We start from the raw sequence: 19,858 nt of genomic DNA on the forward strand, positions 1-19,858 counted from the left end.
TTTGCTCTAGTCACTCAACGAGCATTTTGAAGACTTTAGAGCAAACACTGTGTGAGAAATTAGTGGGGACGGGGAAGCGGAGACCAGGGAAGAAAATGTGAGAAAAACAAAGAGGATTTCTTCCAGACCCCAAGAATTCATAGCACAGTGGGAGAGATGGCCCAGAAAATAATTATGGTATGCCACATTACTGTTAGCAAAGAGGTGGGTTCCAAAAGCTGTGTGCATCCAGAAAAGAGCCCTGAATTCTGCCTAGACACTCAGGTAAGTTTGAGAAAGAAAGTGATACCTGAAGGTTGAACAAGAGTTTGTACCGTAGAGAGGAAAGAGCCAGGACTAAAGCCTCAGAGGTGGAGAGGAGGGAATGCATTATACAGTTAAAAGGTATGACATTATTTAGTGGCCACATAACACTGTTTTCCATTTATTTTGTGTCTTCCATATGCCAAGGACTATAGCAGAAATAAAACAGAAAATGCTGGTCCAAAGAAGCTTGGGTGTTGTTATCATATTTTTGTAGTGCTGTCCAGCATATACAGTGAGTAGAGGACCTAGGTCACAGCCTGGAGTCATACCAACATTTAAACTATTCACAGAGAAGAAACATCAGGGAAGTAAGTTAAGACAGTACAGAGAATGTTAGGTGATCACGAGTTCTAAGAGCCAAAGACAATAGTCAATCCAGGAATCAGCAAAGGGCTCTTGCCAGACTAATCTGGGTTTGAATGCTGGTTCTGCCACTTACAGCTATCTGACTTAGGGTAGTCAGTCAACCTGAGTTTCAATTTTCTTATCTGTAAAATGGGACAATAATTTTTACCTTGAAGTTGTACTGTGTAGATAAGAGATAACATGTACAGAACATGTAGCTCACAGTAGGCACTCAATTAGTGGTGGTTATCGTCGCATTTTCATCATTATTATAAGTGCCCCAGGAAGGGTTGTTATTACTACTAATGCCTCAGCAGGGGTGGGGACAGGGTAAGGAGAAGGAAGGTGTGGGCCTGGGAGGAGGGGAAAGGCAGCCCAGAACAGGAGCTGAAGAAGTGGACACATAGAGTTTACATTACTGTTTGAAAAATCTGGCAATGAAAGGATAAAGAAACAGCATCAGAGTGAAAGGCAGATAGTGTAGGAAATAGGAGGACAGGTGTGAATGAGGCTGATGGGAAGTAGGTGGATTTTGAAAAGGAAAAGGATGTTCCTTCCGTGGAAAACAAAGAGCTAAGGGTGTCTGCGGGTATGGCTAAATCTACAAGAAGAAAGGACGCAACTTGATTTATGCCAGATGATCTATTTCTATTTCCACTAGTACCTCTAAACATATTCTTTAAAAACATAAAGGGAAAGAAAAGATAATACTAAACATCTTACCTCTTCTTTCTCTTCTTCCTTTTCCTTCTCAAGTTTCTTATCCTCCATACTTTCTTCTTCATCTTCTCTAAAAAGCCTGTCTGTTTCAGGCTCAATTAATTCTTTTACAAAATCCTGTGAGATAAAACAATAGTATAATTATAGCTTAGTGTATATTAATAATTGAGTAGTATATACCAATTATTCATTCAAAAGTATTTAATGCGTACTAATCTTCCAACTGGATACTGTGCTGGGCATAAGGACAAAAAAGTGAATAAGAATGGCCTCTGTCCTGAAGAAGCTTACAATTTAGTGGACAAGAAAATGCTATGGATACATATAGTCACATGGTAGGAACACCTAATCCAGATCTGGTAGTGGATAGGGGTGAGAGGGTTGGTCAGGAAGGTTTCCTGGAGGACATAATGTCTGAGTTTCTCCTGGAAGGATGAGTAAGGGAAAAAGATAGTTAGCATGGGGTATTCTAGGCAGAGGATGCTGCATGGGCATGATTGGCTCTTGAGGACAAAGTAGTTCAGTAGGACAGAAATTTAGGGGTAGATGGACAGGAGCACAATCATAGAGGAAGGGCTCCAGTGGCTTTTCAGGGAAACAATTTTATCCTGAAGGCAATGAGGTATTGATAAATTGGCTGATATGTTTTAATTTTAAAACAATCACTCTAGCAACATGAGAGTAGATTTAAAGAGAAAGAGGCGAGAGAAAGAGAGAGAGAGAGGAGTGAGGGAGGGAGGGAGAAAGAGAAAGAAGGAGAAAAGGTGAGAGTAGAGAATGAACAACAGAGGGTTTCAGAAATGAAGAGGAGGGTAAGGATTCAAGAGGTTATTTAGGAGTTAACTCTTACTGCTTGAGTAATTCGATGGATATGGAATGGTTAGGGAATGGAAGCATCTTGAATGATACCTGATGTATGGTGTAGGCCACTACATAGATGATAATACCGTTCACAGAGATAATGAACAAAGTTGCATAAGCAGGTATGGGAAGACAGATGAGTTCAGACTCAGCTATGTGACTTTGAGTTACCACTAAGATATCCAACTGGAAATATTCAGTAGGTTGTTAAATATACGGATCTAGAGTTTACATGGAGGCATTTGGGCTAAAGATAATCATTTAACAATTATTTAATTGAATTTAGTTGAAGCCAAGAAGGTAAATTACATCACCAAAGGAGACCTTGTGAAGTGTTAGGGGACGAGGCCTTAGGACAGGAACCTAGTCACATAAAGGGCTAGGGAAGAAAGACGAGCCCCCAGAGAAGGCCAGAAGTCATGTCAGAAGTCTGAGAGGTCCACCAGGAAAGCCAAAAGAGAAGAAGGAGTCAACAGTGTTGAATACCTCAAAGAAGTCTACACAATGATCGACTGAAAAATGTCCTTCAGAGGTTCACAGCAACGATGTGTAAAAAACAGAAGCTAGAAATTTCTGTCTTATTTCACTTAGCATTATACCCTCTAGATCCATCTGTGTTGTTGCAAATGGCAAGATCTCATTCTTTTTTATGGCCGAGTAATATTCCTGTGTGTGTGTGTGTGTGTATCCACACGTGCATACGTGAGTGTGTATTACCACATCATCTTTATCCATTCACTTATCGACGGACACCTGGGCTGCTTGCATAGGTTGTCTATAATAAATAATGCTGCAATAAACATAGGGGTGCATATATCTTTTTGAGTTAGTGTTTTCATATTCTATGCTTAAATACCCAGTAGTAGGATTACTTGATCACATGTAGTCTGATTTTTAATTTTTTGAGGAACCTCCATACTGTTTTCCACAATGGCTGCACCAGTTTGTATTCCTACCAACAGTACATAAGGGTTCCTTTTTCTCCACATCCTCACCAACACTTCTTGCTTCTTGTGTGTTTGATTTTAGCCATTCTGACAAGTGTGAAGTGATATCTCATTGTGGTTTTGGTTTGCATTTCCCTGATGATGAGTGATGTTGAGCATCTTTTCAAGTATCTGTTGGCCATCTGAACATCTTCTTTGGAGCAAAGTCTGTTCATGTCTTCTGCCCGTTTGTTAATTGGATTATTTGGTTCTTTGGTATTGAGTCGCAGAGGTTCTTTATATATTTCAGATACTAACCCCTTTATCAGAGCTGACATTTGCAAATATCTTTGCCCACTCGGTATTTCTCTTTTAGTTTTGTTAATTATTCCCTTTCACTGTGTAGCTTTTTTCTTCTTTTTTATAGAGAGAGAGCAGGTGAGCAGTGGAAGGGGCAGAGCAGGAGATGGAGAGAATCCTCAGCAGGCTCCAGGCTCACTGTGAAGCCCAATGCAGGACTCAGTCCCACAACCCCAGGATTCATGACCTGAGCCAAAATGAAGAGTTGGACGCTCAACCGACTACGGCACCCAGGGGCCCTGCTGCACAGAAGCTTTTTACTTTGAAGTAGTTCCAATAGTTTATTTTTGCTTTTGTTTCCCTTGCCTTAGGAGATGTATCCAGGAAAACGTTGCTATGGCTGATGCTGGAGAAATTATCTTATGTGCTCTCTGCTAGGAGTTCTATGGTTTCAGGTCTCACATTAGGTCTTTAATCCATTGTGAATTTATTTTTGTGTATGGTGCAAGAAAGTGGTCCAATTTCATTCTTTTGCATGTTGCTGTCCAGTCTGTAATTAACATTCTTATACAGATATATCATATATTAGAATTATCAAATAGACTACAAAGTTATATTAACCTGTCTAAAGAAATAAAAGATTGAAAATATGAATAAAGAGACAAAGATTACAAAAATGATCAGACACGAAAAAGAACCAAATAGAACTTTAACAATTAAATTTCAAAACTGAACAGAGCTCTTTCTCGACTCCATCTTCGTGGTCGCGGCTGCGGTGGCCGTCGTCCAGTGGCCGACATGAAGCTTTTTGTCCATGCCCAGGAGCTACACACCCTCGAGGTGATCGGCCAGGAGATGGTCGCCCAGATCAAGGTTCATGTAGCCTCTCTGGAGGGCGTCGCTCCAGAAGATCAAGTCGTGCTCCTGGCAGGCACGCCCCTAGAGGATGAGGCTACCCTGGGTCAGTGTGGAGAAGAGGCTCTGACCACCCTGGAAGTAGCTTGCCGCAGGCTTGAAGGTAAAGTCCATGGTTCCCTGACCCATGCTGGGAAAGTAAGAGGGCAGACTCCTAAGGTGGCCAAACAGGAGAAGGAGAAGGAGAAGAAGAAGAAGACAGGCAGAGCCAAGTGGTGGATACTATACAACTGGCACTTTGTCAACGTTGTGCCCACCTTTAGAAAGAAGAAGGGCCCCAATGCCAACTCTTACGTCTGATGTAATCCTGGCTTTCCCCAATAAAGCCACTTAGTCCAGTCAAAAAAATAGAAAATAAAATAAAATAAAAACTGAACACAAAGGTTTAATAGAAGATTAGCGAACAGGAAGGTAAACCAGATGAAATTATTCAGGATGCAGTGCAGACACAGAGAGATAGAAAATACGAAATAAGGTTCAAAGACATGCGCATAGGTTCTAATACATATCCATTCAGCCAGAAAGAAAGGAGAGAGCAAATATAGTAGAGACAATATTTGAAGAGACAAAAACAGAATTTTCCATATCTAATTCAAGATACCAACTCAAACATTCAGGAAACCAAGAGAATTAACGGCAAAATTTAAAAAGAAAAGGAACTCCACATTCACCACGTATCAGAGTGAAACTGCAAAATGCCAAAGATAAAAAGATCTTCAAAGCAGCCAGAGAGAAGAGAGGGTTAACTTCAAAGGAACTGACAGCTGAATTCTCAACTGTCACTTTGGTAACAATAAAATCCAGAAAACAGTAGGAACAGTGTCATCAATGGGCTAAGAGAAAATAATACCCTCCTAGAATTGTATGCCCAGCAAAAAAAAATTTTAAGAATGTGAGTGAAATAAAGACATTTTTAGACAAACAAAAATTAAGTTTGCCTCCAGTAAATCCTCACTAAAGAAAAATGTAAAGGTCAAGGCAGAAAGAAAATGATCTCAGGCAGAAGATCTGGGATGTATGAAGGAACAATAAAGAAATTAAAGGGGCGCCTGGGTGGCACAGTCAGCTGGGTATCCAATTCGGCTCAGATCATGGTCTCACGGTCCATGAGTTGAAGCCCTGTGTTGGGCTCTGTGCTGACAACTCAGAGCCTGGAGCCTGCTTCCGATTCCATGCCTCCCTCTTTCTTTCTGCCCCTTCCCTGCTTGTACTCTCTCTATCCAAAAAAAAAAAATAATAATTTTTTTTTAATTTTTTTAAAAAGAAGAGGATGCTTGCTATTGCTGCCACTATTTAACACCTAATTGGACGAATTACCCATTGAAATCAGACAAGAAAAAGCGACTAGAGCCATAATAATTGAAAGAAAGAGGTCAAATTATCTCTATTTGTAGATGATTTGATTAAGTATCTGGAGAACCCAAAAGAATCTATTAAAAACTACTGAAAACAGTAAGATAATTCAGTAAAGTCACAGAATATAAAATTAAAATACATAGATCAATAACATATACACAGTTCTCAATTATAAGATACAATGGAAAAGAAGATCCCATTTAAAATAGCAGTAAAAGGGGCGCCTGGGTGGCTTGGTCGGTTGAGCGTCCGACTTCGGCTCAGGTCACGATCTCACGGTCCGTGGGTTCGAACCCCGCGTCGGGCTCTGTGCTGACAGCTCAGAGCCTGGAGCCTGTTTCAGATTCTGTGTCTCCCTCTCTCTGTGACCCTCCCCCGTTCATGCTCTGTCTCTCTCTGTCTCAAAAATAAATAAACGTTAAAAATTTTTTTTTTAAATAGCAGTAAAATAAAACAGTCAGACATAAACCTCACAAGAAATGCACAAAATGAGTAAACCATAAAACATCATTAAAAAGCATTAAAAGTAGACATCCTGTATCCCCCATTTTTGGATATGACAACCCAACAACATAAGTATCTCTGCTCTAAGTTAATATATAAATTTAGAATGATCCCAGTTTTCAAAATTCCTATTTTTTCTAGAGGTAGATTATAGAGTTCTATAGAAGAATAAATAAGCAAAAATGGTGAAATCCTGAAGCCCATGAAAAAGATCAGTGAGGAGAGCTGACCCTACCGGATATGAAAATGCACCATAATGCCTCAAAAATTAAAATATTGTGGTGATGACCCATGAACAGATAAATAGAAAATAAATTCCAGAAACAGACTTAGGTGGAATATTGCTATTTTCAAATGTTAGAAAACACTACAACATGGAATATTAGAAACAGTATAATGTGGAAGACAAATCCACCTTGTTCACATCAACCCAAAGACTGAACAGGGCCAGTGAGTAGAAAAAGTTACAAGGAAATGTATTTCATCTAGTTCAATAGAAAGAATAACATTCTACTAGTGAGTGCTCACCAAAACACATGGCTAATTCTGAAAGTAGGTCTCTGCCACTGCAGATGCTCAAATATAGGCATAGATCAAGGATGGGTGGTAATGCAAAGTTTCACACATCTGATGTTAGGCTGAATTCAATCACCTTTAAAATCCTCTCTGTTCCCTATGATTGTGCAGAGCTCTTGAATTTAATTTTTGCATAGATCTGTTGCGTAGCCAAGATCACGTCTGTGTTACTTAATTTTCTGAAATCATTCAGTGGCTAATTCAAAATAATTCTGGCCAAGAATTGGGCAGCAAAGAAAAATAAGCATTCGTAAAAGGTGTATAATTTAGAAAGGTGGTGTTTCTTTGGTGTTTCAATATAAAACGCAAGTCCCACAGGGCGCCTGGGTGGCTCCATCCGTTGAGTGTCTGACTTCGTCTCAGGTTATGATCTCAAAGTTCGTGAGTTGGAGCCCCGCACTGGGCTCTCTGCTGTCAGCACAGAGCCTGCTTCAGATCCTCTGTACTCCCCTCTCGCTGCCCCTCCAGCACTTGCCTACATGCTCTCTATCTCTCTCTCTCAAAAATAAATAAACTCAGGGGCGCCTGGGTGGCTCAGTCAGTTAAGCGTCCGACTTCAGCTCAGGTCATGATCTCTCACTCTGTGAGTTCGAGCCCCGCATCGGACTCTGTGCTGACAGCTCAGAGCCTGGAACCTGTTTCAGATTCTGTGTCTCCCTCTCTCTCTCTCTCACCCTCCCCTGTTCATGCTCTGTCTCTCTCTGTCTCAAAAGTAAATTAAAAAAACGTTAAAAAAAATTTTTTTTTAACTGTCTAAAAAAAAAATAAAATAAAATAAAAAATAAACTTAAAAAAAATTTTTTAAGACACAAAAGAGAGAGGCCAATGGGCTGGGTTAGGTGCTCAAGAGAAGAAATAACCTTAAATGGAAGACAGAGCCTGAAGGGGATGAGGAAGTGTGCACACAAAAGCAGACCAGTCTGAGGACCTGCCTCAGGATGTGACAGGCAGCTCCCCTCTGAAAGCCATCCTTTCCTTTATGAAGGATAAAGCAAAATCATCCGCTAAGAAAGTGAGGAGAGATACTTAGGTGGATGATTTTCTCCCTTAGAAGGGAGAAGAACTACTAATGCTCTTGGTCAGGGACCACATTCTCTTCTGGTAAATAAGTGAGGACTCAGAACACTGATAGGAAAAAGTCACTGAAACCTTATCTATTGCAATACAGGACGAGGCTGAATAATGATCAATGCCAACACATGGCAAATACCTCTTCTCCAAACAGGTACTCCTTTTCTTCCGGTGTCAGTAACTTTATTATTCTGCCTTTAAGCCCAGAAAGGAGGTGAGAACATGTGGTGATCCACTCATGACATTCTCTCTGAGAAGAGATCAAAGATAATTACTAAGCAGAAAAAATCAGACTGTAACAACTCATTTATTCACTCCTTCTATCGAGGAGCTGTTAAGTACAACTCTAAATACAACTCCATTCAATTAACTTTTTATCACTTCAGTTCAAAGATTTGTGCAGAAATGAGTCTCTATGAACACAGACCTGAAATCACACCATCTCTTATCAACAGGATTTGGGGATCTGGGTTGCAATGGGGCAAGGAGCTGTGCTGTGCCATAAAACCAGATGCAGAAAGGCTGCTGCATTTACTACAGGCAAACGGTCGGTCCCAACAAATGTTTCGCAGCTGACCAGGTCAACTGTGATTGCATAGCAATAACAATAGAAATAGCCCACATTTAATTGGCTTTAATTATATGCCAGACTCTGTTCTAAGCATGTGCAATATTAATTCATTCAGTATGTAATATGTGCTATTATTTTTTATGAGGTATAATTGAAATGACATTACACTGGGAACAAACTGACGGCTACCAGAGTGGAAGTGGCTGGGGGATGGGTGAAATAAGCGATGAGGATTAAGGAGGGCACTTGTGGTGCAGGGAATTGTTGAATCACTATATTGTATACTTGAAACTAGTATAATACTGTAATGTTAACTGCAATTTAATTAAAAACGTAATTAATTTAAAAAATTAAAATTTTAAAAAATGGATTAACCCCAAAACAAATGCACACACAAAAAATAACATTGTATTCGTTTGAGGTGAACAACCTGATGAGTCAATATTTGCGTATATTGCAACATGATCACCACAATAAGCCTAGTTAGTATCTGTCACCATACATAGTTACAAATTTTTTTCTTGTGATGAGAACAGAAATATGTACCATTATTCTTCTCATTTTTTTGATGTAGAAACTGAAGGACAGAGCAATTGATCATCTTGCTCAAGGTCATATATATAGTTAAGCAAAGCACTTGGATTTTAATCCAGGCGGCTTGATCAATCTTGAAAAAGAAGAACAAATTTGAAGGATACACACTACTGGATTTCAAAACTTCTTCTATGACCATAGTAATCAAGACCGCTTGATAATGGTGACAATGTCAACAAACAGATCAAGAGAACACAACAGAATGTCTAGAACAATATCCACTATGGATGACAGACCACAGTGAGCATTGGTGAGGAAGTGGCCATGGGGAACATTCATAAACTGCTGGCGGGGAGTGTAAAATGGTTTAACCACATTGGAGGATAGTTTGACAGTTTCTTAAAACGTTCAACACATACATACCATGTGACTTAGACATTCCATTCCTAGATATCTGCTCAAGAGAAATGAAAGAGATGCATATATACATGAATATGCATTAAAGCTTTGTAATAACCCAAACTGGCATTCAAATGCCCATCAACAGAGAATGGATAAATTGTGTATATCCATATAATGAAATACTACTCAGCACTAAAAAGCATGCAATTTTAATAAAAGCAACAATATGTGTGATTCTCAAAATAATTATGCCAAGTAACGAAGTCAGATCAAAAAAGTACACATTCTGAATGAGTCTATTTATATATTCTAGACAATAAAAATAATCTTTGGTGTTAGAAAATGGATCAGACCTTGCATGGGGGCAGGATGACGCTGGAAGGAGAGATTACAAAGGGGTACAAGGAAACTTTGAATGTGTTAGATATTTTCTTTTTTTTTAAATAATAATCATTGTATGGGTGTATCCATAATTTAGAAATTACCAGACTGTACACCTTAAATACGTGTAGTTTGTTGTAATACAAGTCAACCTAAGAAGTCTGCTAAAACAAACAAACAAAACAAAAGGGGAAGATAGTGTTACCTTCATCTCATTCAGTTCATGAAGATCCTTAGTAGGATTTTTTTCTAAGTGACCTGCTTTATTCAGAGCCATAGCTGTTACCATCCCTTTGCAACAACTGGAAAAAATAAAATAAAATAAAAGCACACACACACACAGCATGACCTATTTATTATTGGTTCCTCTTCTAAGTGTTTTAAATTCAGATACCATGGAAGTTTACCATAATAATTAAACTATTGACTCACGAAGGAAAATAATCTGTCTCTCAAGTTTCTCACCCTTGTCCTGTTCCTCCTCTTCATTCTTCTCACTCTTGACCATGGGTAACATTGAATGAAAATAAAAGCTACTTCCTGAATTTGAAGCAATTGTACTAACCTATGCTTCCTAGTTAAAAAATTATAATTTTTCAGACCTTATCTGTATTTGATAAGAATCTTCTAGCTTTTCAGATATAGGGGGTTTTTTCATTTGGGTTTTCTTAAGAGACGTTTCAGTTGGTGTTTGGTGAAACTAAATAGATTTAGTGAATATAAGTGTACATTCAGTTTTGCATGGAATTACATAGGGAATTACAAGCTTCTTCAAAAATGCCCCCCCCCCCCCGCCCCCGCAGTGTGTGCAAACACGCAAGATGTATCTTATTAACACAAACAAGTGGGCCTTTTTGGTTTGATTTGGTTTTCTTTTTACTAATTCTCCCGTATAAGTATACACTTCCCAACTTGCCTATGGTAACACTGTGTTCAAAAGAATTCTAAAGCCAATGGGAAAACACTAAAATCACATATTTCAACCAGGCAGTGTTGAAGCTGGTTTAAAAACTGAACTAATATTTCTTTCAAGGTTTGAAAACAATCCCTGATTGCTGCTACCTCACCGCCCTTATCTCCTCTGCTTTATGTCACATTTAATCTTCAAAAGGACAATAATAAAATAATCAGATAGTTTCACCTGTTCAAATAGCTGGAGTATTGCGACAACTTTCTGGCCAGTGCGATTGCGTCCAGCTCTAACTTTGCAACTCTTACATCATGTTTCTCAGCACTTTCCTTTTCCAACTTTGGGAGAGTGTCTTGGTCAGTAAAGTCAGGCACCATTAAAATCAGCAAGCTTACCATCCACTGGATCATAGATATATGCAACTCATCCATCTGTTAAAACATGATTATAATATAAATGACTCGTTTTAAATAAATCAAACAGTAAAAACCATACCAAATTTAAAAATAGAAAGCATACCTGTTTCTAACTTGCAACAACACTACCATTCTTTTTTCTTTTTTTTTTTTTTTTTTTTTTTTGAGGGGGGTAGGGACAGAGGGAGAGGAACAGAGAGAGAATCCGAAATAGCCTCCACACCCAGCACAGAGACCAAAACAGGGCGCTCGATCTCATGACCCTGAGATCATAACCTGAGGGGAAATCAAGAGTTTCCTGGAAGTTCAAATGACTGAGTCACCCAGGTGCTCCAACAACACTGTCATTCTTTTTTTTTTTTTAACATAATTTATTGTCAAATTGGCTAACATACAGTATGTAAAGTGTGCTCTTGGTTTTGGGGGTAGATTCCCATGGTTCACCACTTACATACAACACCCAGTGCTCATCCCAACAAGTGCCCTCCTCAATGCCCATCACCCATTCTCCCCGACCCCCCCCATCCACCCTCAGTTTGTTCTCTGTATTTAAGAGTCTCTTACGGTTTGCCTCCCTCTCTCTGTGTTTGTAACTATTTTTGTCCCCTTCCTTCCCCCATGGTCTTCTGTTAAGTTTCTCAAGATCCACATATGAACACTACCATTCTTAATGAAATCAAATCATCACTACTCAGCTAGGATAACCTTGTTTTCTTTCGCTCATTATACTACATTACACTACCCTCTTCCTCTTTAGTTTGGTCAAGGGTATTAACCCATTAAAGCTGCAGTTCCCCAATTGTGCACTAAGACATTGCAGAGCTCTAAAGTAAATTCTCAAGGATGTCATGGGGTTTTAAATTCTTGAGGGAAATAATAGCGATGTGTGACACCTATCAGCACAGCATGAACTTGACATAGTTCACAGTTTCAACACTGGATGCACTCTATCACTTTTGATGACATCTTTCCTTGGCAAAGCTGGTTTTATTGGTGGTTGTGTGGTTAAAAAAAAAAAAAAAAGTACTTTGGGAAAATCGAGGTTCAACAAGAAATGAGGGTGGCACCGTCCCATCAGGTTTCAAGGTTAGAGAAGTTGTCCAGTAGTTAAGTGCATACATTGTATTAGTAAATAATGTTGATTAAATGAGAATAAAAGGGTTTCTTTTTCTTTCAACATATGTATATCTAAAAAGTTAAACTAAGACATTAAATTTTGCAAAGCTTATTTGAGCAAGCAATTAGAATCAGGCCGTGTCAAAACCAAAAAATGGTCAGGGGCATTCTGCAGGCAGGGGCCAGGAAAAAGATTTTTATAGAGAAGACACTGAAGCAAAGCAATGCAATTATTTAATTGACTATAACTCAAATGTTGCCTTATTTGGGAAAATTTAGTTATTTGGCTCTTGTGACAGATGTTCCTGAGTTCCATTTTTTCATATTCAAGAAAATCTAGTTGCCTGTTTATGATCAGTCCTTGGGTTTTGTTTTCTTAGATTCAAGTACTGACTCTGGCTTTGGTTTGTTTATAGAGGCTACCAAAGGGACCAGAGCTACCCCAGTATAATGGCCTCCTTGTTTAACTATTTTAACACGTATTGCTTTTCCAAACAGTTACTAAGTTATTAGGACACAAATATTTAGTAAGTTGTTCGAAACTATCTACTTAATAAACTGAACTGTGAGGGGTTTCTTTTGGTTTAGGAGTGCGAGAACACTGAGGCACAGGCAGCAGTGGGAACCAGTCAAGTTTTGGAAGTTCTGCATTATGGTGTTTGCTGAGGCTCGGTCCCAGACATAAAATGCAGAAAACATCATGAAATGCAAAAGTCAAACATGCCATACCCTTCAAATGCCCTATCCCCTTTCTCTGATGAGTCCCTAAGTATTCTTCTAGGCTTACACATGACCTACTCTGAGAAGTCTTTTTAACTTCCACTGGCTTTAATTTGATCCTTTCCCCACGTTTCTATACTGTTCTGTACACATGTCTATTAGAACTGTTTGCACATCTGTCACCTCAATTAGCCTATGCGTCTCTTTAAGACATGGGCCATCATTTTATCCCTCAAAACCACACATAGTACTTGACAGAGAATTAAGTGCTTAATAAGTGTTGTTAAATGGACAAATAAAAATCAAACTTGGGAGCCTAGCTGGTACTAAAACCCAAGCTCCCCACCTCGGAAGGAAAGGTTGTTAATGACCTAAAGGAATGTTGATGAATGTGTTTTTATAACTTAATTAACACACCAGGAAAAGGGCAACACTTCCTGACTTGTGATTTCACAAGTTAAAGATATTTCCCCCCACATTCACAAGCTATACCCCTGCTGCTTCTCAAAGTAAATAAATTCCTAACTGTTCTTTCCTATATCAATGGCCTGGATTTACACCCTCATTCAAATAACTCATTTTTGTTTACATAAAATATTAATTGATCCTTGAACCATCCCTAATAAACAAACAGAAACATTATTATCTTCATTTCAAAGTTGTATTGTAGAGATTAAATGGTAGAATCTAGGGCATGCTGAATTTAGGTTCATAGCTGAATTTAAAATTAGAATCAGGGGCACCTGGGTGGCTCAGTTGGTTAAGCACTGGGACTCTTGACTTCAGCTCAGGTCATGATCCCAGGGTTGTGGGATCCACACTCAGCATGGAACCTGCTTAAGATTCTCTGTCTCTATCTCTTTCTCTGTTTCTGTCTCTCTCTCCCCCCTGCACACTCTCTCAAGAAGAAAAATAAAGTAAAATAAAATTTAAAAATAAATATCCATACAAATCATTTGAGTAATTACATCACATAAGTTCCCATTTTGCCCTCCCAACCTCCTGCTTCAATTGGATAGTTATGACCTAGTTTTTCTTTTAAGAAAACTCCCAGCCAAGGCAAAATATAATTTCACAAACCCCTACAAGTATATACCTGGTGCTGAAGTTCAATGTTACCATTGTTAATCTCATTGCCTATCTTCAAAAGCCATTGTTGAATCATGTTAAATATTTGTGCTTGAAGCACCCTGAAGGAAAAGTCAAACAAAATAAAGATAAGTGACTCACATAGAGTATAAAAGTTAAACTATCAGCTAAAAGAAAGGGTTTTATTTCACCGGACCTAGTAAACTTAGGTGTTGCCAATTGTTTGAGAATTCAGGAAAGGTGAATCAAAACCTTAAATCACCTGGTATAATGGCTTACTCCTTGTCATCGCCTTCCTAACCCCATGCAGGTAGCAACTGGCATGATGCTCTTGGGACAATGTAGATCTTACCTTCAGTGCTAACTCTCTACTGTAGAAACTCACACTCCTACCCTTTACATTCACTTCTAGGCAGTGAGATCACAAAGTGAGAAAAATGAATTTTAAAATTCTCAAGAGATCAGTTTCCAACATGACAGTGTGAGGAGCAAAGCTGATCCACTCCTTAGTGAATCTGGGTGAGAACTGTTTGAAAAACAAAACAAAACCAAACGACTGAAAGCCTCTGGAACGAACAGCAACCGCAGAAACATGTGGGAAGACAATCTGTGAAAATTCAGTAAGAAAGGCAAGGAGAGTCTACGGTATTTGAAACAAGACTCTTCTCTCTCTTTCCCCTCGGTGCTCAGTGAGGCAGACACTCCACTCCAGACTGCTGGAGTTATGGACACAGAGTTCCCTCATCTTCCAGTTCCCAGTTGAGGGCTTTTTTCCTGGAAGGAAAAGAACATCCAAGGTTTCTCCTCGGACCCCCACCCCCACTCCTTGCCTGTCGCTGAGGCTAGGTACTGGGAAAATGCAGTGGAGAAGTGGGGATTCCCTTCTGTCCCGTAGAAAGCTATGGGACTTACGAGCCAGAATCCGTGTCTATATACGGAGGGATGGTACCAACAATGTTTAATGAGGCATCCAACTGAGATATTATTTCATTAATTTTTTCATTAAGTTCCTCGTATTCTTTAAGATACATTTCAGGAAACTCCAGGACACTTTCCATCTTGAAAGAACAGAATTCAAGAGAACTAATCAAACTTGAAAGAATTTTAGAGATACCTAGAAAAGTGAGAAAAGTAATAACTTTTAAAAGTAGTCATAAGTCTGCCATTTTAATACTAAATTATAAAATGCCAATAAATAAGAAATTATATTGTAATATAACGGATGGAACTAGAATGTATTAGGCTAAGTGAAATAAGCCACTCAGAAAAAGATAAATCTTTTATTATTTCACTCATATATGGAATTTAAGATACAAAACAGATGAACATAAGGGAAGGTAAGCAAAAATAATATAAAAAACAGAGAGGGAGGGGCGCCTGGGTGGCTCAGTCGGTTGAGCGTCCAACTTCAGCTCAGGTCATGATCTCACAGTCTGTGAGTTCAAGCCCCACATCGGGCTCCGTGCTGACAGCTCAGAGCCTGGAGCCTGTTTCGGATTCTGTGTCTCCCTCTCTCTCTGACCCTCCCCCGTTCATGCTCTGTCTCTCTCTGTCTCAAAAATAAATGAACATTAATAAAAAAAAAAACAAAAAAAACAGAGAGGGAGACAAACCATAAGAGACTCTTAAATACAGAGAACAAACTGAAGGTTGCTAGTGGGGTGTTGGGTGGAGGGGGAGGAAGGGCTAAAGGGATGAGAAGCATTGAGGAAAACACTTGTTGCGATGAGCACTGGGTGTTATATGTAAGTGATGAAGCACTAAATTCTATTCCTGAAGACAAAACAAAAACATAAAATAAATAAGTTAATATCTGTTCTTTTGACCACTCCTAAAAAAGAAGAAAGAAGAAAGAAGAAAGAAGAAAGAAGAAGAAGAAGAAGAAGAAGAAGAAGGAGGAGGAGGAGGAAGAGGAGAAAGAAGAGGAGGAGGAGGAGGAGGGGGAGGAGAAGAGGAAGTGCAAAACATTCTCACAATTGTAGAAAACACTGTTAAAAGAAACTAAAGATCCAAATAATTGGAAAAACATCCCATGTTCATGGATTGGAAGATTTCACATTGTTAAAATGTCAAACCTGCCCAAACGGATCCATAGATGTAATAAAATCCCTATCAGAATCCAAGCATATCCTCTCCTTATAGAAATTAATAAGCTGTTTCTAAAATTCAGATGAAATTGGAAGTGACTCAAAATGGCCACAACAATCATAAAACACATAAAGTAGGACTCCTCACACTTATCAATTTTAAAACTTACTACAAAGCAAGAGGAGTTAAGATAGTTTGATACTGACACAATGACAGACATATACATCAATGGAAAAGAATTAGGAGTCCAGAAATAAACCACTACCATCAACTAATTTTTGACAAGGGTGTCAAGGCCTTTAAATGTGGGAAATACATTTCTAAAAAATGGTAGTGGGATAATTAGATATTCACATGCAAGAGAATGAAGTTAGACCTTTACCTCACACAATATACAAAAATTACTCGAAATGGTCAAATACCATAACATAAGAGCAAAAACTGTAAAACTCTTAGAATACATAAGGATAAACTTCATGACTTTAAATTTGGAAGAGGATTCACAGACATGGCACTGGAAGCACAAACAAAAAAAAAAGAAAAAAAGATAAATTGAACTTCATAAAAATTTAAAATTTTTGCACTGCAAAGGACACCATCAAAAAAATGAAAAAAACATCCCATAGAATCATAGAAAATACTTACAATTCATATATCTTAAAAAGCTTTTGTACCTATAAAGAACTCTTACAACTCAATAACAGAAAAATAAATAACCCAATTAAAACATGGACAAAGGATCTGTCTGAATAGACAGTTCTCCAAAGAAGAAACATAAATGGTTAATAAGCCTTAAAAAATACCAACGTCAGGGGCGCCTGGGTGGCTCAGTCGGTTAAAGCGTCCGACTTCAGCTCAGGTCACGATCTCGCACTCCGTGAGTTCGAGCCCCGCGTCAGGCTCTGGGCTGATGGCTCAGAGCCTGGAGCCTGCTTCCGATTCTGTGTCTCCCTCTCTCTCTGCCCCTCCCCCGTTCATGCTCTGTCTCTCTCTGTCTCAAAAAAATAAATAAATGTTAAAAAAAAAAAATTTTAAAAAAAAATACCAACGTCAGTAATCATCAGAAAAACATAACTCAAAACCACAATGAGATACTATTACACATTCACTAGTATGGCTAGAATCAAAAAGTCAGATAACGATGGCAAGGATGTGGAGAAACCAGAACCCTCATATACTGGGGATGGACATATAAAACGATCCAGCGTCTTTGAAAACAGTGTGACAGTTCTCAAAAACTTAAAGATAGAGTTACTAGTTGACCAACAACTTTACTCCTAGATATATACCTAAGAGAAATGAAAACTATTTCCACACAGAAATGTGTAAACAAAAATTTTTATCAGCATTATTCATAATAGCCAAAAAGTAGAAACAACCCAAATGTCCATCAATGTATGAAATGATACACAAGGGGCACCTGGGTGGCTCAGTTGGTTAAGTGTCCAACTTCAGCTCAGGTCATGATCTTGTGGTTTGTGAGTTCAAGCCCCCACATCAGGATCTCTGCTATCAATGCAGAGCTTGCTTCAGATCCCCTGTCCCCCTCTGTCTGCTCCTCCCCCACTTGTGTGTACGCTCTCTCTCTCTCTCTCTCAAAAATAAACATTAAAAAAAGAAACTATATATAAAAAAGAAATGATATACAAAATGTGATATACACATACAATGGAATGTATTCATTATAAAAATGAATAGAGTACTGACACATGCTAAAACATAGGTAAACCTTTAAAACATTACGCTAAATGAAAGAAGTCAGTTACACAACATCACGTACTATATGATCCCATTCACACGAAAGTCCAGAATAGAGAAATCCACAGAGACAGAAAATCAGGGATGGGAGGACAAAAGAGCGAGATCTAAAGGGTACAGGGTTTCTTTTGAGAAAAATATTCTATAATTGACTGTGGTAATGGTGGCTCACATCTGTGAATGTAGTAAAAATCACTGAACTGCATACTTTAAACAGGGAATTGCATTGCATATGAATTACATCTCAATAAAGCAGTGCTCAGTGCTTTCTTTTGCTTAATTTTTAAAACCATGTGTATGTATTATTTTGATTTTAAATATAAGTTGTATTATAAATATAATCGCTATTATTTAGATTTTAAATAGTAATTGTAATACAAATAATAATTACTATCAAAATGCTTTATAATGTCATAATGTCAAGCATTGTATCATTGTTTTTTCCTTACCATTATCCCCATTTATTCTTATTTCAAATTCTTTGTAGAGTCTTCCAATGGTTTTCACAATTTCCTTCATGTGCTGTTGCTCTGGTGGCAGCTCCCCCTCCATACTTTTATGGCGACCAAATATCCCAAACCCAATATCTGTCCAGTTTTCCTGTAAATGTTTAATAATCTTGAGAGAATCATATTTCGACACCAGAAAATCTCCAGTAAACTTTTCTTTATCTTCATTCAGCATCTAGAGAATGAGAGAGGGTAAGGAAATTAGACTATTATTCCCTAATGATTTCATCAAAGTCTACCCATATCTTTAATTCCCAGTATCTACCAATTATTTTGGAGTTATATATCCTATTATTATCTGTTCATACCATTTTTTCATATGACATAGCTTCATTTTCAAAATTAAGTGAATTTAAATTAATTATAACACCCCATAAGATAACCCATAGCTTACCAAAATGAAAATAATTATATTAAGTCCTATTTGAGTAAAAACGAATGACAGGCAAAGAAGGACCAGGGAGCTGAGCATGTTTAATTACTCTGTGCTTTGGTGAGGATATAATAGACCTGTTTACGCGATCCCCATTAGACTGGGAAAGTTGCTAGAATGTATCTGTTGTGTTCTATTTGTCTAACCCCAAGTCCAAAGCCTATAAAAGTGCAATTTACATATTTGTGACTCAGAAAATGCAAACAAATCACCCATGCTTCAAAAAGAGGAATTAGTACAAAGAAGCAATGTAGCAGAGCAATTAAGGGCAAGGATTTGGTAGCTAGAGAGACCTGGACTGGTCTGACTCTGCCAGTTACCATTTATAGACAACTTCAGTAAATTACTTAACATCTCTAAATTTCACTTCCGCATCTGGCACAGGGATTATAAAACCTGTATCCCTTGGTACGTGTGGTAATGTATGGAAAGTACCTTCAGCCTGACAAAGTGCTTAATGAATGAGAATTATTATTCCTACTAAATAAAGCAGCATGATTTTTTTTCAATCTTACCTATTCAATGTCAAAATTGCCAGATAAACAGTAAAGTCACTAAACTAGCTATATGATAAATAGGACAAAAAACATCCTCAATTTTGAGAATATTCTGCTCAAGTCATTCCATAAGACAAGAAAACGGCTTCCTGGGATCTGGATGAGACTTCTTCAGGCCATGAGTCTCACATTCACTTTGGAGGATTTCAATATCTTATATATTTTCCTTTGTCAGACTGCTAGGACATAACAGTAGTTTGATTAAAGAAATCTATTTTCAAAGCTCAAACTCTTTTAAAAAGATGTTATTGGGGCCCCAGTGGTTCAGTCGGTTGAGCAACTGACTCTTGATTTTGGCTCAGGTCACATTCTCACAGTTTGTGAGTTCAAGCCCCATGTCAGGCTCTGTGTTGATGGCTTGAAGCCTACTTGGGATTCTCTCTCTCCCTCCCTCTCTGCCCCTCCCGTGCTCATGCTCTACCTTGCTGTCAAAATAAATAAACCTAAAATAAATAAATAAATAAATAAATAAATAAATAAATAAATAAATAAAT

At 38.2% G+C, this 19,858-nt stretch overlaps 2 protein-coding genes across 4 annotated transcripts in view; one reads left to right on the forward strand and one right to left on the reverse strand.

The window, feature by feature from the left end:
- AXDND1 (axonemal dynein light chain domain containing 1) overlaps positions 1-19,858 on the reverse strand; it is an 87,958-nt gene that overhangs the window by 10,389 nt on the left and 57,711 nt on the right. For 2 of the 3 annotated variants that reach the window (XM_019426416.2, XM_019426411.2), the window contains 7 exons: positions 18,315-18,549; positions 14,932-15,133; positions 14,027-14,120; positions 10,910-11,109; positions 9,974-10,070; positions 8,020-8,130; positions 1,375-1,488 (listed from right to left, as the gene is read on the reverse strand). In XM_019426416.2, coding sequence (XP_019281961.2) covers positions 1,375-1,488; positions 8,020-8,130; positions 9,974-10,070; positions 10,910-11,109; positions 14,027-14,120; positions 14,932-15,133; positions 18,315-18,549 — 1,053 coding nt within the window. The remainder of the gene's footprint in view (positions 1-1,374; positions 1,489-8,019; positions 8,131-9,973; positions 10,071-10,909; positions 11,110-14,026; positions 14,121-14,931; positions 15,134-18,314; positions 18,550-19,858) is intronic. The other variant, XM_019426426.2, reaches the window with a different exon arrangement.
- LOC109253503 (ubiquitin-like protein FUBI) lies at positions 4,206-4,711 on the forward strand. The gene has a single exon (XM_053909212.1). It carries the CDS (start codon positions 4,257-4,259, stop codon positions 4,671-4,673), a length of 417 nt encoding a protein of 138 aa, XP_053765187.1. The 5' UTR covers positions 4,206-4,256; the 3' UTR covers positions 4,674-4,711.

The sequence above is a fragment of the Panthera pardus genome, unplaced genomic scaffold (assembly GCF_024362965.1).
Source record: "Panthera pardus isolate Hobbes unplaced genomic scaffold, ASM2436296v1 HiC_scaffold_21, whole genome shotgun sequence".
Taxonomy (NCBI): Eukaryota; Metazoa; Chordata; class Mammalia; order Carnivora; family Felidae; genus Panthera; species Panthera pardus.

What these genes read in the sequence shown, in the direction of transcription:
- LOC109253503 (XM_053909212.1), top strand. Translation starts at nt 4,257, where the DNA reads ATGAAGCTTTTTGTCCATGCCCAGGAGCTACACACCCTCGAGGTGATC.